General features: G+C 45.7%; 1 protein-coding gene and 1 long non-coding RNA gene across 6 annotated transcripts in view; both read left to right on the forward strand.

The window, feature by feature from the left end:
* cobll1b (cordon-bleu WH2 repeat protein-like 1b) overlaps positions 1–21,368 on the forward strand; it is a 29,462-nt gene extending 8,094 nt beyond the window's left edge. For 4 of the 5 annotated variants that reach the window (XM_035523534.1, XM_035523536.1, XM_035523537.1 and 1 more), the window contains 12 exons: positions 6,840–7,022; positions 9,108–9,315; positions 9,522–9,747; positions 9,880–9,921; positions 10,078–10,175; positions 10,515–10,733; positions 11,180–11,351; positions 15,870–16,137; positions 16,257–16,327; positions 16,525–18,101; positions 19,106–19,246; positions 20,036–21,368. In XM_035523534.1, the coding sequence (XP_035379427.1) occupies positions 6,840–7,022; positions 9,108–9,315; positions 9,522–9,747; positions 9,880–9,921; positions 10,078–10,175; positions 10,515–10,733; positions 11,180–11,351; positions 15,870–16,137; positions 16,257–16,327; positions 16,525–18,101; positions 19,106–19,246; positions 20,036–20,110 (3,280 nt within the window). In that variant the 3' untranslated portion in view covers positions 20,111–21,368. Of the gene's footprint in view, positions 1–815; positions 1,181–6,839; positions 7,023–9,107; positions 9,316–9,521; positions 9,748–9,879; positions 9,922–10,077; positions 10,176–10,514; positions 10,734–11,179; positions 11,352–15,869; positions 16,138–16,256; positions 16,328–16,524; positions 18,102–19,105; positions 19,247–20,035 lie in introns of those variants that run through there. The other variant, XM_035523539.1, reaches the window with a different exon arrangement.
* A 338-nt stretch (positions 21,369–21,706) lies between these two features.
* On the forward strand, positions 21,707–24,732 carry LOC113577530. Its single transcript, XR_003410647.2, has 4 exons — positions 21,707–21,764; positions 23,531–23,617; positions 23,963–23,989; positions 24,552–24,732. It is a non-coding gene; the product is annotated as an uncharacterized LOC113577530 (long non-coding RNA).
* Positions 24,733–24,966: the final 234 nt, after the last annotated feature.

Raw genomic sequence — 24,966 nt, forward strand, 5'->3', positions numbered from 1 at the left:
AATTTCACAATACAGTCCACCACAAGAACAAAACATCTTTAGTGGCCGACTGCACATGGGAGATACAGTGACTGTTTACATTGTGCCACAGTTTCTCTTGCACGATGGTTTTAAACGCACAACACAGCAGCGAGCCATCTGTCTGTGGGCCTGATGGTCTGGAGAAGGCTCAAGCCAAGCCTCTCTTTCCCCAAGCCATCCGGGAGTAAGCCTGTGGCCACCAGCACATCACAGACCCGACACTCTGAACTCTCGCCCAGGGATCTTCTAAGCCTGCCAGAGCCTCGGTCTGGGCTTTGGAATTGGTCCGGAAACAAAACAAAATCTCAGGCTCATTAGTTGATCAAAGTGTGCAGTGGCATGTTGCTGAAAGGATGTGGTGCCAGATAGCAAAGCGCGGTATGTGTAATGCTGATAATCTGGGGCAAACCTGCAAAATAACGTGGGTTTTAGTCACGGACTTTGATTACTCTGCATTTAGAGACTGATGACCAATTATACCGACTTTTTATTTCGTCCTTCTTTTCTGTCTTTGGAGTCCTGTTAACATATCAATTCACATGTTACTTTCACAGAGTAAGCCATCAACATTGAGTGAATTATCTTTATCGGTAGTTGTGCGTAGATGAATGTGTTTCGGAGACAAAGCTTAGTTATGTGTTACCTTTGACATCACAAGCCTATTAGTCAACCTCTGTTTTACAAAACCAGAGGCTATGCAAAGTCTCCTCTTTGTCACATGATTGAATTTAAGCCCTGTAGTCAGAGATAAGGGTTGCAGTCAGGGTTGTAGACATAGATAAGTGGGTTAATGCTCGGAGGCTTGCTTCACTCTCGCTCGTCAGCTGAGACACTTGCCTGGAGCCCTCTGCACAGCATATGCTGATTACTTGTCTGCTTACCATTGGCTGAGGGTGTACTGCCAGGAATGTCCAGTCTTACACACCCACTGCCACACACGCGTGGCTCTTCGGCAGTTGAGGGATTTTCTGTGACAGCTGGCTGCAGGGAGAGAGGTGTGTGAAGCCAAGCTCTCTGACGTCACAGGCTATCGGGCGTGGCTTTAAGGTAGTCCTGTTGTGCGCAGGCATTGTGGAGCTGACTTTGTGTGACCCGCTCTCTTGATCCGTAGGCCACAGCTGCTTTCTGAACAAAGGAGCATAAACGGGAGGTTCACGAGGTAAGGGGGAAAGCACTGGGTGAAAAAAATGTGGATCAGGTGAAAACATTTCTATTTTCTATTTGTTGGGCTGGTAATACAGAGATGATAGCAATTTACATACCTGAGTGAGTGAGGAGGAAGAGGTATATGTGGGTGTGCGTTTTTGTGTGTTTTTGAACTGTCAAGGCTCTACGTGCTATCCAGACTATGTTGCTGCCTTCACTTTGCTTCTGTTACGTTTGCTTACAGACTGTTATTCCCACCACTATTCTGTTTACTGTTATGGCTGTGACGTCATTGTACAAGTAATTTTCTGTGAAATCTGTTTGAAGTTTATGATAAGTCATCAAGATCCACTTTTATTGCATTCCCATCAGATGTAAGGGAATTCTGTAGTTTCATTTTTCATACAGAGGCATGCATTGTTAAGATGTTTCTAAAATATGCTGGGTGTAGTCCGGTAGGAAGCGTCTTGGCATGTTGTTCTGAGCTGCGAGCATAAGCCTACCTTTCCCCAGTAGAGCAGAGGACCGACTGGCTGCTCTCCAGATCCACTGCCTCTACCAACCTCCTTACAACCTTTAGCCCACACATACAGTCACAGCCGGAGTTGAGCCGCAAGCCGGCGGTGACCTCGCTCCCCTTTTTCACCCCGCATCGTTCTGGCCAGCTGCAGGCATTTTTTTTTAACATCATAATTATTCCTATTTTCACTGATTTCCTTTTGCCTTGTTGTAATGGAATTCCATGAAAGCATTCCATAACCGTTGTTTTTGCAAAATCTGCGGTACCAGCTGCAATAACGAGGACGGGAATGTGTGGAATCTCCACAATCCCTGTGGCTCATTTCTCTCTGGCACCTTGCGGTATTTGCTGATACATGTGACCTCAGAGATCACTTGTTATTGTGCCTTGGCTGCTTGATCTCGGTTGTGTCTTTAATACGTGTTTACCTAAAGGTTAAGAAGCCACGTTGTATTCGCTGAGTAAGTAGTGAAAACATCAATCAGGCTCCCGGAGCCACTCTGCCTCCCTCGAGTCCCACACACTTTAATAATGGTCTGGGAAATGGGCATGTTGGACTGTTAGAATCAGCTAATGCCATCGGGTCATTCCTGGCTCATTTGATACATGCTTCATGTCACCAGCAGTCGAATTTATTTAACCTGCTAAGGTAAGGCAGGCAGGCGTTCCCCTTTCCTGCTGAATGGAAGTGTAAGCAATGATTTGAGATGAATGGAAACATGATAGTCTTTATGTGAAGTTCCAGCCTTTCATGGGTGACCAGCAGAGCCTTCTGCTGTTCCAAACGCAGTAGGAGTAGACTAAGCCAGAGATCTCTGTAGTGGTGTACAGGCAAGGATATGCACTCAACAGGAGATCCATCAGCCCTGAGACTTGTTCCACAGTGAGGTTTGGATTTGGTAAAATGTTACTGGAAATGAATGAAGTACATGTGACTTACATCTTTTAAGACAGACTGTGTAAAAGGTCTAGACAGACAGACAGGCAGACAGACAACAGCCAATTCTGCCCCGTCACGCATGTGACGAGGCCTGGAAGTAAATCACTGGGCAGCATTTGAAATCTGAACCTACCCCCCACTTCTCAGAAATGAAGCATTCGTACTTCTCAGTAGTTCAGCCTTGCACATTGTGAGTTGAGGTGCGATACAGGTGGTTTGATATGCTGTGCTCATGTTTTTCTTGACTTTGTTTCACTAACACCAATAAAGAGGATAACAATGGAGGTTCGATACTGTGTTTATTTTACAGACTTTTCACAGGCAAAGTCTTATAATCTTTAAACTAAGAGTCTTCAAATTTATGCAGGAACATAACTACATAACAGTATGCAAAGTTGTATTATTGTTTTACTAGAGGCTCTTTTTCAAATGCAAACTCAGTTCCGAGCCTTTTAATTCCTTATTCATTCTAGTAATGTATTCGATGGCCTCTTTCCCTCTTCTAAATAATGTCTTTGTTCTTCTGATCTCTCCTGTGTATACGAAATGGATCAGTAAAGAATGCTCAGATGGTATTCCAGCTAAAAATGGGATTAGATACCTGTGTTTTGTTGAGTCCCATTCTCTCTCTGAATGGAGTTGGGAAGAACCAGTCTAATGTGTTTCGTTCTCACAGTATCTGTTTAGCCCCTGACTTTAATGAGGCTGTGGGAGGATCTGAACTTTAGGATGAGCTCTAGTGTGAGGAGCATGTCCGCATGGTCTTTACAACTGCCTGCCTGCCTGCTCGGGGTGCCATGTTTAAGGGCATGCGAACCATGTGCAGCTGTGCCACACGATTATTACAGCACCAGGTGTTCTCCACACAAAGCAGGTGCTGTGCCCGCCTCGCATATGTTCCCATGTGCCTCTCTGGCAGCAAGCCATGTGCCAGGATGGTGCTGGTGGATGTTCTTAATGCTGTTAACCCCCTGGGAGGTGTTGGTGGTAACAATTAGCGCTCTGATCATAGGTGTAGTTTTGAGGGGGGGTGGGGAGACATGGTCCCTGCAGTAATTCCTGCTCATTATACGCTACCCATATAATGTCTTAGGTTGAGTGATGTGAGTGGTGACTGCCCCCAGCCCAAGTTGAAATGAAACCTATGCCGCTCTGACCAGGAGGAGGGTGATATTCATCTCCAGTTGTCATTGCAACCTTTTCATGTTTCTATCACATTCATTTCTGATGCATCCTTTGGTTTTGTCATTCTTTGAAAATCGGTGGTTGCTGTGAAATTAGGTGTGTCCTTTCTGAATGAGTGTGGCATGATCGGGCCTCTGTGTACACTCACTGGGGGGAGGAGACCTCGAGCCGGTCAGGATGGAACATGTCGGCTGTTGAAAAGCACAGTGCCACTGTGTGCACAGGGCCCTCTGTGAGCCCTCCAACCCCCCACCGTCACGTGTGCGCTGTTTCCATGCCTGTCTGAATATTAGAGCCAGAGGGGTAAACATGGCTCCTCACCAAACAGACTGCCCTCGCCACCAACCAGCCAAGGGACGCTCCCATGTCATTTCGAGACCTTATTCAGAAGTAAATATTCATTATCCAAAGCATGGATCGCTTTTTATGGGTCTATAGCTTCTCCTTCTTATGCACAAGGTTCTGTCTCAGGTTCTGTTTTTTTAATTTCATTCATTCATTGCTTTTAATAGTCGAAAGGGCAGTAATTATATGAGAAATGAAATTGAGGCACATGCACACTGACAAAACACTGCTGGATGTTTTTGGTCGGAACAAGCATAAGGATTTGTGGAACCTTGAAATGTGGACTTTACACCTTTTCTGTGTGGGTCTCTGTTTGAGTATGTCTGCCTACGTGTGCTTGTGTTCAGCCAGTGAGAGACTGCCCCACACAAGAGAGGCTTTACTTTAAAGCCTCTCACACTCTCATCAGAGTGTGGTGACATCCATACCTGAGCTGATAAGGGTGGAGGATAATCAGGGGAATTTCCTGTATTTTGTGGGTTTTACTCAATTTTTAAAATATTTTATTTATTTATTTATTTATTTTGTGGACCCCAAATTCAACCACTGTAATCGGTAAAACCCCCCCACAGACTAAATTAGCTCTCAGGCAGGTGTGATCCAGACTTCATTCAAGCACATTTGCAGCAGTGTTGGGTAAATCTGACAAAACAAACACATTTGTGAACATGCTAAACACCAAACGTACTCAGCCGGTTATTAATCAGGTTTAGTTTTGTGGTTTTGTATACGGGGCTGCTGAAAATGGATCCATGGAAGTGAAGCAGATGTAAGACTCTTGTGAGTTGCCGGAGTGCTCTGATGCAAAGGCTGCTGTTTCAGATCTTTGCTCTTTCAAAGGTCAAAGGGCGCCTGCGGGTCTGCTGACTTACTCTTACAAAAACAGGCGATGCTTTTTTCTTCGGCTTGCCCCTTTCACGGCTGTAGACAAGTCAGAGATAGTGTGCTATCCAAACATACGTGTTTTTAGGGCATTCTGACCCGAACGGGAGCAGATTACGTCCTTAGGGATGGATTTTTTCTAAGCCTCCTCAGAGAATCAAGTAAGTGACATCAGAATCATATAATTAGTGCAAAACAGTGTGGTGTAGTGAAGTGGATGTTGGGCTGAGGTGTTCAATTTCAGTAAGTAACACTCCTATGTATCTTGTATCATCTATTTGTGCTGCTTGTGCTGATTAGTAAAGCCTTTTACTCTCTCTCTTTTGGTCCAACTACATGCCCCAGAATCCTCTATTATAGGCCCAGACCCTTTCTATGATTGGCCTGTTATCATATGTTTCCCTTGTCTCCCCCTTTATCAGCAGGACTTTTGTGTTTGGATTACATTTGGACCAAACTTCTCTGGTCCTCATGGCTCAGTATAGTTTGATATAGTAACCCCTCACCCAGACATTTCCGTAGCACCGAGCGTGCTTTTCACGGCGTGATGTAACAGAGTGGGAACCTAACGTGGTTTCAAGCTGTGTTGCGTTAACTCTGTAAATCATTTCGAATTACACACAATACTGGCATGATGACCCACCCTCTGCACCAGATGCGCTTAAAAGGATCAGCATGCATCTCATCCTTCGTCCTTTCATCCCCCGCCTTCATCCGACTGAATAAATCACTTCATTCCAGTGTGACTTGTGTGTAAAGTGGACTCAAACGCGCTCGTTTAAGAGCCGCTCCCTCTGACTGCGAATTAAAGGATCGCTTTCAGCCCGTTTCATGCAGTTTGGTCGGATTAGGATGCCTTTCATGACAATGGAAATAGCGCCGCTTCAGTTACTGTAAAGATCCATGGAGATAGGTTACTAGCTTCCCAAGATAAGTTTTAGATTTGTTTCTTATAGATATGTACATACCAAGATAAACACAATATGTGGGCATGGCAATATTATATTACAGGCCTGCTGCCAGTCACAAGGCTGACTACATGGCTTGTCATGACACAGGAAGTGCACTCCTATGTTACGTTCGGTATGTTGTACCTTTAAAATTAGAAGTTCAGCCCAGGCAAAATATCGATTGCAATTTCCGATGGAAATCAAGTAAATGTTGGAATCGTCCAACAACACCCCAAGACGCTGAGACTTGAATCAGATCTCAGCTATGCCATGTGCGGTCAGTATGTCGTAGTGCGACTCGCCGCGTTCCCAGAAGAGGAACTTGCGCGGTGTGGTAAAAAAACCATGCTGTTTACACTGCGTGTGGACCTGCGGGCGTATCCTGCATCTGCGTGACCTTCGTGCGCTTCGAGCTAATTTGGGTGCGTGCAAGATGTTTACCAAAATAAAGCACCATGCAGTTCAGTTCAGGGCAGCACTCGATTCATTGGAATGGTCGGCTCGATGTGTTTCAGTGGGCTGAGGTTGAGAAGTTGTTCTTAAATCAGTTAGCTTAAATCAGCAGCAGAAGAGCACTGCATCTACACTACTCCGAATGACAGTTTAGATATGTGGCCCAAGTAATCATTCCTTCATGAATAAGTCATTTGCTAGAAAGGGAGCTTTAGCTGAGTCCAGTTTTCTGTTGAACCACAACATATTATGTCATAAGTTAAATATGATTAATCACTGTTGCTAGTGTAAACACAAGAACTGCTCAGGCAGGGTGTGATTATCTCAGTAATCTGTGTCTCTGGGTTCTCCACTGCCTGTAGTGACTTTTTGCCCCCATGGTTCTGTCTTTTTACAGGAGGTCCTATAAAAGTAAGGCTCCCCCTCCCCCGCCGGCGCCGCATGGTCCGGCCTCGTCTACAAGCATCCCAAAGCCTCCACGCACCGCTATGGAGCCCAAGGAGAGCCTGCTGGAGCAGGAGCTGCTTCTGACGGTGGTGCTGCCCGAGGGGGTGGAGAAGACCACGCAGGTGCATGGCAGGTGAGACGGGTGATGTGGAGCTCACGTCCTTGCCGAGACGAAGTGTGCGATGGGCCGAGCCCGGATTTCGTCCGGCAAGAAGAGTGGGGCACGTGGCTTCTGGAAGGGGCCGGGTGGAGCTGGGCCGTGTGGCTGCTCGACATCGGACACATCCGCGGCTCTTTTTTGGCCTCCTTTACTAGAGTCTTTGTGGCAGAGCTCCTGGACTGCTAAGGTCTCTCTGCAGGAGACAGAGGGCCCAACAAGCTACAGTACCCTGCTGTGTGTGTGCATGTGTGTGTGTGTGTGTGTCACTGCAGTCTACAAAAGTATGTGCATCACAATGCTCCTTAGCAACCGCTGCTCTGTTTCAAACACAGTATGATGAAATCCAAATGCTTAAGAATGCTAATGAGGATCTGCCAAAATAGCACTACGGTTCTTCCAGAACCGAGTGCAGTAACAGATCATGATAAATGTTGTGCAATGGAGGGCTTGCAGAATGGTTCTCAGAAACCTGTTCACTGTTGCACTGCCATAAATTAGCTTGTTAGTCACAGAGGGTGATGACTGAGGCATTAAGGTAGCTGTGAAGATACTCGAAGAACCAGTGAGGGTGTGCTTAATTAAGATGTGCAACTCTTCTTTCGTGGCTCGTGACAGGTGGGCCTTACCGCAACCTCTCTGAGTAATAAACAGCATACTACTCCCAGGTGGACCGATAGGACCTGACCTGCCTTTGCCTTGGAGGATGTGCATGGATGCTGTGGCATGAGTGATTTCATGAGTGATTTCATGAGTGATTTCATTAGGACAGGTTGCGTCAGGTTCGAAGTCGCTGAAATCGAGTCAGATGGGCGGTGCTGCGGAATGCAGTGAGGTGGTGCGCGGAGAATGAAAAACGATTCCCATCCGTCTGGGAATCGGCTGACGTCTTTTGTCTGCTCTGCAGGGGTAATCGGAGTTGGGTCACCGATGACATAGTTATAGTTATTACGCTATAGCATGGTCATGGATTCAGTTGTCAGCAATTCCGTACAGATGGGGGCCTTTAGAGCTGCGATTTAGGAGTCTCTGAATGTCATACCACCAGCAGCACTGCACAGTCTAAGCCCTGGTCACCCCCTGGTGCTGCCATGCACTACGAGCACAGACTAGGAGCTGCATGGGCAGGGCACAGGAAGGACAGAGCATTCCAGACGCCTTAATTGAGTGGAGGATTTAAGAAATATACTTTAAAAGGTCTTTTAAAAGCCAAATAAACTAGGGACCTCCGTGCCCTTTCATGCTAGAAGTGAAACCAAGTTTAATATAAAGGGATTAGGAATCAGGTTCCTCTGCTGAATTTGCTAATGGAGTTCTCCAGCGTTCCACTAATCAGGATTAAACTGTTGCCAGTGGATTTTCAAAGGCCTCGTCGATCCTGACATTCCACAAGCAGTTGGAATGTGCCGCGCTGCTCATTCTGTCACTAAAGGATTTTCCACACCCGCTATCCTAGAATGACAGAAGCGTTAGGTCGTATACATAGCATTCCCTCATGTTCTGTGTGTGAAAATAAGAATACCATTTTCTGATTATACTGACACTGGCATTGAAGAATTTTACATTATTGTGTGAATGTTATGACTGAGGGTCTGTATAACATGGAATCCAAGCATTTACAACTTGATGACTTTTTTTGGTTGTTTCATATCCAGTGATTTGTTGAAAAAAAGTACCCTTTTCATTGGAGTCATTGGATATATAAGAAATTTTGCTCAAAAGTTGTCAGGTTTGTTAATCATCATAAATAGATCATATTGTGGTTTGGTTAGAACCCAGGAGGTTCATAGTATTTGCTCATTTTCCACCAGCAAATGAATCCACTACACTGCAAGGTGAATACTGCAGATACTTTAAAGTTCCCCTCAAGAGAATTCCAGTGCTTGGACAGTTTTGGTCTTTACCTTGGTCTTTATGTATGTATGTATGTGTGTATGAAAGTAATTTTTTGCTTGAAAGTTATTATACCATGCGCGTAGTAGGTAGAAGTATCTGAGAGCAGGCGGAGGATTTCCTTAGGGGTATCCAGTGAACGTGTATATCGCTCTGTGTTTTATTCAGTAAGCCCATGATGGACCTGCTGGTCATGCTGTGTGCGAAGTACCATCTGAACCCATCGAGCCACACCATGGAGCTGGTGTCTGCCAACAGAAACCACATTAAGTTCAAGCCCAATGCCCTCATCGGAGCTCTGGAAGCTGAGAAGGTCGTGCTGAAGCCCAAAGGCATGGAGGACAAGAACCGGAAGACTGGCCCGCAGATGCCCGAGGTAAATGCTTGTGACCCTAATTTTCTCTTGAATATATATATTTTTTTCTTGCTATTGAAAAATTTTTCTTTTTTTCCACTTGCACACAGCCCTTTCTGTAAACAAGACGTCTGTTATTTCGATTCTCATGTGTCAACAACTTTAATGACAATGCCCGTTGGCTCTGATCACCTTCTCCTGGTCATGCTCCTCCCCCCTTCCTTAAGGCTACGGTGCGCCTGGTAATAAACTATAAGAAGACCCAAAAGACAATTTTGCGGGTGAACCCTCGCGTGGCCCTGCGCGAGCTGCTGCCGGCCATCTGCGAGAAATGCGAGTTCGAGACGCAGAGCACCGTGCTGGTGCGCAATGTACGTGCCGAGGAGCCGCTGGACCTGGACAACTCCCTCAACGACCTTGGACTCCGGGAGGTGTACGCCAGAGACATGAGGGGTAGGACCCACACCAAAAAAACCCAGTTAGAAATGCCATCAGCTGTTGCTGAGGTTTCTGTCCTCCCACCACGTTGTTTCCTCTACTGTATGGCATTTTCTTAACTCTATGATCTCGTTGATCTCCTAACAGTTATCAGTCCAGCAGGCCTGCCGTCATCACCAACACGCTCAGGTGTCAATCACTATCTCACACAGTTGTAATGTTTGTACTGGTGTCATTTCATTTTCAATCAACTTTTTCCCATTTTCGCTCTGTTAAACATTTTTACTGTGCAGTTCAAGTGAAAATTCAAGCCAAGACATTAGAATTTGTGATATTGCCTAACAGATATAATTCAACTTGGCAAGGACAAACTTCAGAAAGAAAAAGAAAACAAAGGACTGTTTAGCCTGTTTAAAAGAGGAAGTAAGAAGAAACCCGATCAGGTGGGTGCTGCTTTCACTCACCTCATTTATGATATTTTATAAAACACTGGCCTGATCAGCTGCACTCAGCAACCAGAACTCCAGGCTCGGCAGCACTGAGGCTATCAATATAAAATATTCTTAATCAGGTCCTCACTATTGGCTCTGAAACATTAGGAGACCAGTAGCATTTTGAAAGCCATTTACACTTTACACAGCTAATTTGTTTGCCATCGAGTTCATGGCTGGTAGAGTGCATGTTTGTTTTGGGTGCTCTTCAAACTTTGCATAGGCATTTACTTTAGTTATTGCATCGGTCAAGGCTGTGAAAGTCAGGCTGTGTTGCCTTCTCTCTTAAAGGCTTTGACAGTGAGCGCACCGGCTTCTCCGATCCAGAGGAAGTCGAGACCGTCCAGCATGAGTTCCCTGAGCGTGCACTCTCCCACGTACGACTCCAACAGCATGCTGAAGAAGAAGCGTGCTCCCCAACCCCCTCGCACGACGCTGCAGTGCGGGTCCACTGACCACAGACATCGCTACAGCAGCACCCAACTAGCAGCTCAGCCTGATGGCACCCAGGTACGTACGGCTTCAGCTAGCCTTCCCATTGGCTATTACAATTTTAACATGTATCATATAACATACATTACAAGTTTGAAATGTGTTATATAACATACATTAGGTATATACATTAGGTATATAACATACATTGTTCTTTGGTCTTCATATATCTTGCCAAATATTACTATCTGTCACATACTCCATTTCACTGCGAATTATACTGTGTATGACTATGTATGTGACAAATAAACCAAACTTGAACTTGAACTACTCAGTATGCATCTATATCAAAATTGAATGGTTCTTAGCATTTATCTGTGTTTTCACTGTATTTTCCTGAGGGAATATGTTTGGGTTTGTCCCTAGCGGTATATGTTGTTATAGGTAAGTATAGGTATATGTCCCTATAGGCATATGTTGTCCCCATATCTATATGTTGCTAGTAATGGCTCTGTTCTGTGAAGGTCCAAGCGCATCTGTGTCGCGCCGCTTCAGCCGATTCCTCCTTGAAGAGGAGCAAGAGGAAGGCTCCGCCGCCCCCCACCAGCCCCATCAGCCCCACCATCACCCCCACCATCACCCACAGCTGCCCTGCTGCAGCAGCCGAAGAAGTGCTGCACGACAAGGCTGGGACGGGTGAGTGCACGTACATGCATGCACGCACGCACGTACTCACACACACACACACACACAGCCCCAAACGGTCCATCAGCAGTCCTGTTCCCCCAGCTGCAGATGTGTCCTGCTTTCGGGATCTGTGGCCCACTCATAAACATCCTGTCACTGTGAACACAGTGGGCCTGTAAACAAAAAACTTTATTTTATTTCATTTTTCCAGCTTTACCATTAATGGTCTGTGTGGAGTTCTGAAGTGTGCTCACCTTGACAGAGCTGAACATCTGTACTTTAGTCGGCATGTCAACAAAGAGGGAAAGTGACGGAAATGCTCGTCACTGCTGGTTGCCAGGCTGTTTTATATACATTTTGCCTCCTAGTGGTTGAAGTGCAGCATTTCACTTTGACTTAAATTTCTTCTTCATGTATATTTTCTCTATTCCAAACTCCTGCATTTCTGCAAAATCTGCTCTGCATTTATCTCCACATAAAGTACTTTATAGCAACAGACTTGGAGTTTCATAGTATTCAGAGTTGATTTGTTTATATCACCATAAAGTTGTGGGGCTGAGAGGTAGATACCTTTTCCTTGCAAATGATTTGAATCTGTTTTGTCTGTCAGACGCATATGCATGCAGAAACATGCAAAGTACAGAGCAAATAGGGATATTGCTTTTGAATGGATTTATAGAAAATGATACTGCAGCTATAGCATTTCTCAACAGGACTCTGAAACACAAGTGACTGCAGTTAACTTTTCATACTTTTGCTTAAAATGTGCAGTATTTGAAATGACTGAATTTAGTCTAATATTTTTACAGGTTTCAGTGCTGCTATGATTTCATTTTAGACTGAACTGAAGCTTAACTCTTTAACTGGCAATGGCAGACTTTAGTGAGGTCAATGGAAAAAAGCTAATTGAACTGCAGTGCAGTAGTGCAGATCTCCTTCTGTTTGAATGTTAATAACAGTCAAGCCTTTCCACACCTTTTTCCATGTTACTGAAACAACGCCAGTTGCTTCAGATCTGACAGTTACATTTATACATTGTTAAGTTACATTTATATAGTGCTTTTAACAATCTCAAGGTCACTTCACAAAACAAACTCAAAAAAGCATGGTTATGCATGGCTTTGAAAGTGGGAAGCATTTAAAATGCTTGGCATGGCTGAGGACCCATAGGACTGCAGAGTTGTGAATATACTTTAACTTTTTTAAGGAGCTTGTCGGGGGGGCAATCAGTTGGAGACATAACGGAGGTATGAACCAAAGCCGACACATTGTTGTCGGTCAGGAACGAGAGAGCAGTGTTATGCAAGTGAAAGAAAACGGTCTTAGTGAGAGACTTGATATGTCCATCAAAATTAAGTGATGGGTAGAGTTGGCCGATTTAGTGAAGATTTAGGACCGACCAGTGACTCTTCGGTTTTATCAGTTTTTAGCATGAGAACGTTATCATGTATCTAAAAGTTAAGTTTAAAGCAGAAGCACAATCAGTTAGTGTGCTGGGAGGTGAATCTAAGGGGGGGGGGGTGGGGTGTACAGAGGTATAACTGGATATCATTGAAGGCTATGAATAATCCGGCAGAGTGGGAAAATATAGATTAGGAAAAGAAGGGGTCCAAGAAACAGCATAACTTTTAATATATGCAAACAGCATAACTTTTAATATATGCAAAGCTATAACACATTTCTTTTGGTCTAAAACAGCTCATGATGAAGAAATACACACAGTTTTAATTTGATCTGAGAGTTTATTGGCTGTATTAAAAACTCTGCATGAGGTTAGCCAGAGTAGCCCAGAATGCAGAAGCCTTTAGTGATGCCTGAATATCTCACTGGAGAATAACACAGGCACCGCAGTATATTACGACTTTGACCTTTTATGATGAAGGTAGGGTGGGGGGTAAATAAGATATTGCATACCATAGTTCTATCTGCACTATCACTTCCTGTCTTGTTCATTAAGAACTCTCTACTTTGCAGACTGACCAGGAGGGGGCGCTTGAGAGTCTGGTGCTACAGTTCTCTCTTCTCTGCTACTTTCTTCTCCTCTGAGGCCTCAAGTCATTTCTCTTCCTCACATGGGGGCCACTTCCTGATTTCACTGTATTTGTTTTAACTTCTATTCTTTTTTATTTTTACTTTCTTTTCCTGTCTGTTCTAATCATTTGGAATTGATTTCATACTCTTAATATTGTGTTGATTATAAGCGGTGTAGACATATTCTATTCACAAAAGTGTTACATTTCATGTAACTAACCACCAAAAAACACCAAATATAACCAAACAATTGCTTATTTTTATCTTGCTTAAAGTTTGACAAATAAAACACATTTGTTGTGTGTATTCTAGATTTCATTTTGCTTCAATAGTGGCAATTTAATTTTGCTACCATAATGGTCTTAGTCCATAAAACTGATTTACTAGTAAAAATGATTTACTAGCACTATTAGTGGTATCTTGTTGTTATATTCATGATTTATGGTCAGGTCCCATTAGGTCTGTTAGCTAAAGTTTACTTCAGACTTTCTCCACTGTCACAACCGGGCCTTCCTGCTTTTAAAACATCACACTTTAATTTGTTTCAGTGAACATAAGTGTGGCTCATCCATATAGGTAAGCTAACAAGAGCTCTCATTGTAACCATGACGGGTTTTCTTTCTCAGAATGTCTGTGGAATACTGGGGATGGAGCACAGTGCTTGAAACATGCATTGTTTTGCTTAGATGTTTGGAGGTGATAGCAAGTTTTCCATAAAAGTGTGTGAGGGGGAGGGGGGGGAAGCTTTAGGGAGTAAATGCGCGCTAATCAGGGGTTAGGATCTACACGCATGCTTGCCTGGTGTTCAAAGCCGCCTCATGAGACATCATTCCGATCCTTCCTTCAAATCTGATTTTTTTTTCTAAGTGTACTTTTAAATGCTGCTGGAACCCGCTTTCTCTCTGTCTCACTCCTCTCTGTGTCTCTCATACTCACTTGAGTTTTCTAATCTTCACTGACGTGTACGTGATCTGCGTGTGTACGCGTGTGCCCGTGTGCGCTGATTTTTAATAAACCTTTCGTCTTTTCTAAGCAGCTCAGAGTTTGAAATATCTCACTGTGTCAACAGTATGTTCTAAAGTGTCAGTAAAAAAAAAAGCGATCCTGAAATTTGGGCCAATCTCCGACTGCCTGCTTCTCCAGCCCTGCCCCGCTCCCCTGCTGACTGCAATAATCAGCTTCACGGAGGAGGACTGGGAGGAGTGAAGACCGCAATGAAAAATGGAGGGGGGGGGGGGGGGGGGGGGTGGAAAAAAAGAAAGATGGACAAAGAAAGGGATTAAGACATATACAGGGAGCAAATGATAGAAAAAGACAGGCGCACAGAAGCGAGAAAGAAAAACAGGGGGAGGGAGGGATGGAAGAGCGTAAGCCCAGGCTGCGGACGCCTGTACCTTTATCCAGGACACTCCACAGCGAGGAGGAGAAATGGAGAGAGACTGAGACATAGAGAGAGCGAGACAGAGAGAGCACAGAGTGCTTTGCAGAGACGAGCTCTCCCTTTGAATGTTCCTTCTGCTCGAGTCTCCGGCGACAGCCCTTGAAGTCCTGAACGCAGGGCTAGCGGGGGGCACGGGGGGAACAAGACGTCTTAATTAAGAGCGATTCGCTGGGTCTGAAGAGGCGTGCGGTGCAGCGCGCTGCTTCCGGCCTACCTGCTCTGCTGCCGCATTTAATACTGAAAATACCCAGCAAGCTGCTCCTGTCAGCCCATTATGTAAGCTTCTCGCAGTCGCTGTGGAAGGGGAGGATGTGGATCTGGTTATTAAGCCGCAGTTAAACTGGCCGCCGAGCTTTCAGAGAAAATAGAGCAGATGGAAAACCATCTAGATATTGTCTGGAACTCAATAGGCGAAGCTCCAGTCCACTGACCTTGGCAAACTTTTATAATTGGATAATTTTATAACCAATATAGATTGTCAGAAATGAGCCCAGAGGGGGAAAAATGGCATAAAATGAGCTCTTATCTCAGTTTCAGGAGTAAGCCAGTCTACGTATCAGTCAGTGCGATGCAGTTGTTTAGGACTCAGTGGCCACAGTCTACAAATGGACGCATGAAAACAGCATGAAGGAGCTGCAGAAGGAGGCAAGACTCCACCGGTAAAGGCATCCTGCGCTACATAGCACCAGAACAGGGAACCTCAGGCTAAAGGAAGCATGAATAGGAAAATCAAAAACAGGGGCATTCGCATGATGGATGTTAAATGAGCCGATTATACAGATGAATGGGATTAACGGGACAGCAAAGGTCCAGGCGGTCACTGGTTTTGTTGGACACTCTGAACGATAAAAATATGAGCATGTAGCAGAATGTGGGTTCTAGTGGGAAGCGATAATAGTTATGGGAAGATGGTGTCAGCATGGAGTAAAATGCACCACTGCACCTCAACACTGGCATCTTCAAAACAACTGACAATTTACTCACATACACAAGTATATATGTATATTACATAACATTTAGGTGTCTTATTACTAATATTTGATGTGGTGCTGCAGGCTTGCAGCAAACTCTGGAGGAGATCCAGGAGAAAGAGGAGGCACCCGTAGCCACTGAGACACCCGAGGTGCCAATGAGCTCCAGCCCTGCTCCTGAGAGTCCCAGCCCCAATCAGGAGCTTCTGGAGGACAACAGCAGCATCAACCTGTCCGCTGACGTCTCCCTTGGCTCTGGCAGAGTGGGGACCACCTCCCCCTCTGAGGACTTGGACATGGGGACCGTGGCGGTGCCTGTGGGAAGCTCGGAAGATCTGACCACAGATGGCAAGTACGACACTCTTGCAGAGATGAAAGCAAGGCTTGTTTTTTGTTGTCGTGTTTGTTTTTTTAGTCTGGTAGATTTGCTGGATGGGTTGCAAAGCTATACATGATTTTCATTCCTGACAGACTAGCTGCAGACTCACAGGTGAATGGGGATGAACCAAAGGCTCACACGCCATGGCAGCCAGCAGATGATGGTGCGTTGTGTACACCACTGAAATGTAAACTCATAGGCACACACTGGAAGAGGTGCAATGTTTAAGGTGTCTGTTTAATAAATTAAAATGGTGATAGAAATTTGGAGAGATTTGGCAGATCACTTCAGGGCAAAATAAAAGGAAAATATTCTTGCGTGACAGTGCCTGACTGTGTTTACTATTTTGCTCATATGCAGCTGGTATCGAGGAGCTGCTTGAAACAGCCTCCGCGACTGCAGAAAAGTCTACAGATCTGAGGGCCGCGAGGTGCGGCCAAGCAGAGGTCCCTCGGGACATTGCAGCCCCTGATCCTGCCTCTTTGCATGCCCTCACACACCCTCAAGCAGCAGAGCCTCAGGCACCCCCCAGGTCCAGCCCTGCTGGAGCAGCCTCAGGCGCCGAACCCACTGCGTCTGACGAGGGGCGCACGCACACAGAGATCCAGACGGAGGAGTGGGGCGAGCCGGCTGAGATTTTCCCCAGCCCGCCGCCAGAGCTTCTGCCTGTGGGTTCGAAGAGGGACATGGCCACGTCTACGGAGGAGCTCTTCAATGCCACGGCTCGCCCGGCCTTGGCTGAGCCTGTCTCAGCTCACAGCCCTCAGAGCCCCCCGTCCGGGCACCCTCAGGCCCCTACCGGCCAGCCATTAGTGCACGCCCACGCCCCTGAGAGCTGCCCACCTGTGCACGCTCAGGCCCCCACCAGCCATCCGTCCATGGGTCCCCCGGCCCCTGAAAGCCAGTCGTCTTCGCTGCTCCCATCCGCCACCAAAGCGGGCCACCTGCACTACATTACTGACTCCGAGCCCAGGCCCAAGCCGTCCAACGAGCTCACCCGGGAATACATCCCCAAAGTGGGCATGACCACCTACACCATCGTGCCTCAGAGGTCCCTGGACAAGCTGCGCGTTTTCGAGGTGGAGCTCACACTGGAGTCGGCCCTTGCTCCTGAGGCTCGTCACGCCGCCGCTGAGGGTGAAGCGTCCAAGACTCCTGCCTCCTCGCCTCCTCAGCCCAGCAACGGCCGTGCCTCGCCAGGGCCACTGGGCGAGCTCTCACGCTCGGCTCCCCGCTCGCCGATGTCTCCCATGGAATCGGACAATTCAGGCTCTAAGATCAAAGAGAAGAAAGTTCCACCTGCCACGAGGCCCAAACCAGCCTCTTTCCGTGTGCCGCAGCACAAAAGAACACCTGGGAGTTACGTGAACTCCGCGGCGGTGCGCAGCCTGAGCGTGAGTGATGGCTGCAGCGGTGGAGCTGCGGGAGGGGGCCACATCGAGTCCCCCGACGGCCCGCAGAGAGGGAGTTATGCCGGGGAAACGCACGAGTGCTTTCCCCCTCCACCGCCAGCCGTCCAGTGGGGGGAGGAGGAAAAGGAGCCCGAGGGGCCACAGCAAGCAGCTCTTCCGCCACCTCCGCCGCCTCAGCTGGAACAGGAGGAGTCGGAGACACCCACGCCGCTTCTCTCCCCGAAAGAGGCCGCAGCACCCGGGCAGCGGGTGCGCTCCCAGCTGCCCCGCCAGCTGAGCCTGCCCCTTAGGGAGCAGCCGCCCGCTGGCCTCTCACTGGACAAGCTCCGGAGCTTCACAGCACCCAAGCCATACTTGCCGGTCATGTCCTCCCGCTTCGCCCAGGCCGTCTCCTCCGCCGTCCGGAGGTCCCACTCGCTTCCCTACAGCTCTGTGGGGCAGGCCGCCCACAAGGTGCCTTTGGTACTTCACAGACACGGACCGATCAGAGGGTCGAGCGGGTTGCCGGAATCACCCACCGGTCCCGTGAGTGTGAATCCTGACTGTGCATAGGGCATCTTTTCCTAAGCAGCTTGAAAACGAGCATATGAGTGTAGCGGTGACCATTTTCAGAGCACGAATGCAGTTGCTAATTGTAGACATGACACATGTCCGTGCTTACACCATTTCTCACCGAGACATTTAAAGCGATACCCAGTATTCACAATGAGCAGCGAATGGTTAACCAAATATCATAAAAGCAAGACAAAGCTCCTTTTACTGTGTGGTGTTTTTTTTATTACAGTGACGCATGTGCCTTAGTAATCTGTGACCCAGAGTGACCCATCTCCTCCTGCGGAGCTCATGTCACGCAGGGTCACCTGCGAGTGTGCTCAATAATGCAGGAAGGCGCTGTTCTTCTCTTTCAACCTGCACAATGCGCCGTTTTCCCCTCGGTGGCATCGTAGCCCAGCGTCTCGGAGAAAAGCTTTGTTCACCGAAGGGCTACAGTGTGCATGCCGCCCTGCACAGTGACAGACGATCCCGTGTTTGTGTCTCTCTGGTCGCAGACAAAAACGTCGACCAAAGAGCATGCCATGCGAGGTGTAACCCAGTGTCACCAGCCAGCCGCCTGGCGGAAAGTTTTTGTTGCATGTATTTGCGTGCGCACTCATGCGTGCACGCATGTAGCTTTTAAAGTGGTCCCTGACAGGTAGTCAATCTGTGACAGGGTCCAGAGCGTGGTGTATCTGATCTCTTCCAGAGAGAATTGCTTACTTGCGCCTTCTCTACGATGCTCTTTACTGTTCTTTGTACATTATACAAGCGCATTACATGAATAAATGTCTGTGTGCGCATGTGTATTTGGTAATGTGTGCACATGTGTGGGGTGGTGTTAGTAGTGTTCTGTGTGATAGGCCATTAGGCCATTGAGATGTTTCATGTGTCCACAAGGGACAGATCAAAACAATATGTTAGCTTGCAACTCCTTCGCACGCACCTTTTAAAAAAGAAATTTGGGCTCCATGTGTGCATGTTTTCCTGTGTAGGATGTGAACAGTGGATCCCGGCAGATGGAGAGTGATGGAAAGGCCTGGCCTCCGATGGCACGCTACGGTGACCTGGAGCCGAGCGTTCCTCCCAACACACCCAGCGGGACGCAAAAGAACGGAACGGCCGAACTGGCACCAGTGAGTGGACTGGACCTTCCCTCTATAGCACCCCTTTAACTCCACAGGCAGGCAGAGCCCAGCACAGCGTCAAGCCCTGGAGATTAATCACAGTTAGGCGCTAAAGTTCCTGTATATAACAGCTCAGTGGCTAAATCTGAATTGATATGCATCGTAAGAGTTTTTTCAGACTTGCCCCCTTTGGTCAGGCAATTTGGAATCCAGGCGTGTCTGCCTTCTGCCTGTGGTTCATCTGGGCAGGAGCCAGGCGGACTCAGGTGTGGTTATGTTCAAGGGCGAAAGACGTTTGACACAAAGGAAGTGCTGAATATGGGGCTGTCTGTAGAAGTTGCGTGGGTAACTTGTTAGCTAGAGCCATGTCAAAACACCCATATTGTGTGTGTGAGCCAGGGAAGGGACTATATGCAGTACTTTCTGGATATGCAGGCTGATATATGCCAGCTGTTAGATTCAACACACAAGAGCGCAGAGTAGGCTGTGAAAGCAGAGGGCACCGGTTGTATACCAGATCTATACATCACTGAGCCAACATTGTGCCAAGAATCCCATCCTTTTTTCTCAACTTCGAGCCTGGCTGGTTTCTATAAGTTAGTGTGAAACCTGTCTGTAATCTGACAAAATTGATACAACAATCTTAACAGCTTGGTTTTAACCAAAATTCAAGTGACCTTTTAAGCTTAATACCAATTGAACCCTAACTACACTACCACTGTACAGTACAGTACGAAGAGCTCTATCTGGCTACTCTACTTCATGTCCTAAGTCAGCCTTGTTTATATTTGTTTGCAGGAATGTGTGGCGTCTCCTGTGACATGTCCCACGCAGGAAAGTTTGCCAGAGGCAACAAAGTGTCAGGACGAGTAAAGCAGTTCTTTTGGTTTAGCTCTGCTCCCACAACGCCTTAGTGAGCCGGCTCAGGTTCAGATAACCTCAGGTGCCACCGGCCAACCCACCCGATTCCCCTTCCCTGGTCAAACAGAGGAGGCTGCAGTTCAACACCTCCTGGACCAGACCTGGACGGTTACTGTGCTGGAGGGCCACTGCACTGCACTTGAACATCTCCCTGTTCTGGGGCTTGAAATTAGCTTAGTTGAAACAAGCACAGAAAAAGAAGAAAGACTAAAGTCTGCAGTACTGTGGCCCTTTAGGATCAAAAATGCCACCTCTATCTTTCCCTCTTGTCTGTCTAAGATATGTCTCAGGGTAAGACTGAAACTAGTCTAGGCTCAGTTCTTACCTTTTACATCCTGATGATTAACACTCTCTGGACTGACTTTGGATCAGCACTCTTACTCTGAGATGTTTAATGTAGCACATATGGCCCTGGCGTCACTGTGCTGATACTTAGAAAACCTGGAGCAACTGAAGGAAGTAGATCACTGGGATTTAAACCTAGAGGTTCTAAAGCAGGGAACATGCCTGGTTTGTAAGAGATTCAGAGGTTTATCACCATCTCTTGCTTTTATTTTATTCTATTTCAAAATGATTTTGAAAATGTATTAACTGTTATTTTTAATTATGTATATGTTCAGTTTTATGGAAGTTTTTGTTTTATTTGTGATTTTCCCCTTTAACTTATTAGTTGTAGGGTGTAGAAAACTACCAGTGCAGAAAAGATACTTAAATATGCCAAGCTGGTGTTGCTTTATACCTGAGTGCATGTACACTGAACACGTACCGGGAGTGCTGGTAAACATTACTAGTACAAAAATCAGAATTAATCAGAAAGAATTAAGCAGTATGTAATGAGGTGTACCTACACAAACATTAAAATGCATTTCACATGGGTGTTGTGTTTAACAAACAGGTATAAGGGGTACCAAAAATGTCTTTTCAACAAAGCTGAGCTCAAGAAGAAACACACTGGTCTGCTCATGCTTGTTTTAAAATACTGCTGTAATATCGGAAATTACTATCTCCAATGAGTACATTAAAGTATAACTCACGAGTCATGCAGGTGTTTATTACTGCATTTCTCTATAATTCGGGAGATCCGTGAGACAGTTGAGGTGATCCGTTTACGTTTACAGAACGACTCAGTTACGGTCACGTTGATATGTTGACCAGTGCAACTCAGTGTCTGAATTACAGAAATCTAACAATAAAACGGATAAAAACACAACTACTAACGTTATATGGTTTTTTCCCCCCAAATACAGAATCTTCTAGCCTCTTTGTGCATTCTTGTAGGAGGATTCATAAAGTTATACAACAGTAAGATAAGGCTGAAATACGATAGGCTGCGTTAATTCACCCAATCTTTTACCGTGAGAAGGTAAGTGCGGCGGGGTGCGCCTCAGCACGAGCTAAACGTTAACGTAGGGCCTGTGTGGCGCGCGTGTCACTACACCCTGTGACGTAGCGCTTGTGCATGAATAATAGCTCGCGCCCCTTATCCCCGGTGAGCACGCGTGTAAAAAAAAAAAAAAAAAAAAAAAAAAAAAAAGGAGGGGGGCGTCCGAACGGTTACCGGGCAGCGATGGTAGCGAGGGAAGGAGCGCCTCCGAGGTCCGAGCAGGTACGGTGCTGCAGCCCGCCGAGCCGCGTCGCTTTGGTCGTACGCGATGCATGCCATCAGGTTCTTTACTACTGCTCGCTTGCTGCTCTTAATATCTTCGCTCCGTGTTTCTCCGCTACTTTGGACGCCGTTTTGGTCGTGCAATTCACAGGCTCCGGCGTGCGCTATTTCACGGCCACTGTAACGTTACATCACGATAGATCAACGCTCCGTTTGAAATACGCAGTCAGCAAAAAAAAAAGGAAAAAAAGTGTGTTGCCAGCGTTTATTCCTTAATGAATGTACAAAAGCCAGCTTTTAAGTTTATCTGTGTGTTTTGACGTGACCCAACGAACGCGTTTCACCTTGCGCGACTACGGAGAATGGTTTTCTAGTATTGTAGCGACTCTTTAGGTAGGCTGTGTACAGCAGGTAGAGTTTATTCTTATTCTACTTCGCTGTGCAAGATCAGCAGTATTGCTACAGTGCCTTTTATTTAAAAGATCGGCGCCCGGTTCTAACGTGTTAGGAAAACGAAAATAATTACCATTTTCCAAGTGCAAGTAAGAACAGGGACAACTTTACTGACCTTGTCTGCACACCACATATGTTTGCGGCGCACCAGATGTTTGGACCCTGTCTGAGTTTTAGCTCATTTTTCAGTCTCGCGATGGCCTGCTTCACTGCCCTTGACGTGTCCTCGTGTTAACAAAAGCGACAACACACAGCTGATCAAAAACAAACAAACAAACACACACACAACAAACAGGGTGACAGTGTCTTACGATTTTGGGTCCTAATTCCTCTAATTCACGTGATATAGGCGTGCAAACGTCTCTCAAAACTTGACAGTGTGAAGCTTATCTTCACAGTTTATTGTTGCAGAGTACAGAGCCAAGACAGTGAAATATTAAAAGCCTGCGTGCACAAATATATGTAAGTCATTATTATTTACTAAATATCAGATTGTTCATAATTTGCCTAAACAACAGCTTGAATTCTGCTTGACATCAATTTTAGTCTGCGTTATTGAAAAATTCACATCATTCCAGCATTCATTTGGTGTTACTATTCAAATGAAATAAATGCCATTATACTAGTTAAAGCAAATGGGCAAAAATAGGATATTTCGTTACATTTAAATTTCGGTAAAGGGAAAAAGGTTTAGTTATATTAGTTCATTTTTGACATTCTCTTCTTTGGTTTACGAATACAGTAATGTAATTTAGAAAAGCTTGGCTGCATGATGTCAGTGAGAACGTTCGCTACACCGACCCGAACCAGCCGTGGGTTCAGTGTTCAGCAGTATGTCTGTAAGTTTATGGCAATGTTGTGCAATAACGTAGACCCAAACCTTCGTGTTTCAGCCAGAGTCTTATGTGACAGTTTGTTTCTTGGAATTCCCAGGACTATTTCGATAGTATTGAAAATGAGAAGTTAATTAACAGAAATAACTAATGGATGAAAAAATCCACACCCTCAAGCCATGGAAAACTGAAGATGCATCATTAATTGAGATGCCTGCGCATCTGAGCTTTGCCTTCGGTCTGTTTTTGAATGTATAAAGTGGAAGGGATGTCTTTACCACAGAGGGCTCCTATTGTTTCAGTGGCATGTGGTGATCAGTCAAGCACACACTGTCTCCTCCAGCTTCTCCCATGTCAACACAAATATCTTACCTCTGCCACAGAGAGGCAAACATTGAAACGTGTCATTTGTCAACACTTTGCATGTATTGTTCTGTTTCTGAGTAATATAGTATGTTTGTGTGGTGTGCTGTACCACAGATATGTATTTCCCAATTGAACTGGGAGAAACGGAGGACTCGAGATAAATCAAGTCTGCTGGTTTAGCCAGCCAATTTATATGCTCAGGTAATTTCTGCAATTTCATGAATTCATAACATGAAATGATGATGATGCACGTTCTGTCAATAACTGGATGTTTAACATCGATAAAACTACTGGTGCTAATTGTGCTCGCACGGCTGCTGTGCAGAGTTGGAGCTAACTGTGCTTGCTCACTAACAGGATGGGACAGCACCTCTGACAGGTAATCACTAGTGGCTTGTTGTATATCAGTTTTATCTTAGACTGATGTGCATGTGATGTGCTCATCAAATGGGTGCACTAATGAATCACAGGACTTTTTGCTTGTGTGCAGTGACTTCGCTGGTATCCCACATACCACCCTTTATGTTCTGTTTGTGTTTTTGATAGGTCTCACAGGATACCCAAACATATAAGGTACCTTAGAGTGCCTAACCCTAGCTATTGTAATGTAGCAGTAATAATATTTAACAAATGGGAATACAAAACCTTTGCAGCCCTATCTTAATTTAGAGCAGGGAGTTACATTCCAGTGGAGAGTTTACCTGTGCATTTCCTCCTAGGTGTTAATGTATTACCTAATATATAACCTAACAAATGTAGCCTTGATAGTAAATGAGTGTGTTCAATCTCATAGTGCATCACACAAAATGCACTAGCTGGTTTAAGTTGCCATTGGTGTTGAAAGTAATGCTTGCTTTCATATCTTATAATGATCCCTGTGCTATAAACCTCTGGTTCTCATCTGGAGCTCTTAAAAATATGAATGGCTTCTCTATATAAAGCTGATTATGACCAGTTTTTTTTTAATAATTGTAATGTTTTTGGTATTCAAGTCTCCACTGGGGCAAAGCAAGTAACAAGATGGGTATTGGCCGTGTGGTCTATCGCCTTACCGTCTGGTCTACTGCCTTGCAATCAAAGGGGTTGTTCAAGTGTAATTGTCTTGTCATTTTTTCATGTTGTTTTGTAATTTCAGTGCACACTGCAGAAACAGGGAGCCAGAAAAGAGCATTCAGGAGGCTGAAATGGATTTATTTTTATGATGCCAAGAAATAAAACTGCACTTACTAATAGAGATCATCAAAAAAGTGACCCCACGATTACCCCAAAACTTGTTTATACCAATAAACCCGTTCCAGTAATGTCTAAAGTTCAAATGCATGACTGTGTTTTTGTATAAGGACATTCTCAAACTTGGTACATTTTGGCAAATAGTCTTGCATTCTCATTCCTTGATTCTAAAGCTGAGACTGTGTGCTCAGAAGTTCAGAAGAGCAGATGGAAGTCTTGCTTTAGGAATTCATATTCGACCCGCTACTGAAATATGAAAGTGCAACTCATCCTGAGGGGACACTCTAATATGGTTATGCATTAGCATGCATGCATGTGTG

The sequence above is a fragment of the Electrophorus electricus genome, chromosome 2 (assembly GCF_013358815.1).
Source record: "Electrophorus electricus isolate fEleEle1 chromosome 2, fEleEle1.pri, whole genome shotgun sequence".
NCBI classification, from domain to species: Eukaryota; Metazoa; Chordata; class Actinopteri; order Gymnotiformes; family Gymnotidae; genus Electrophorus; species Electrophorus electricus.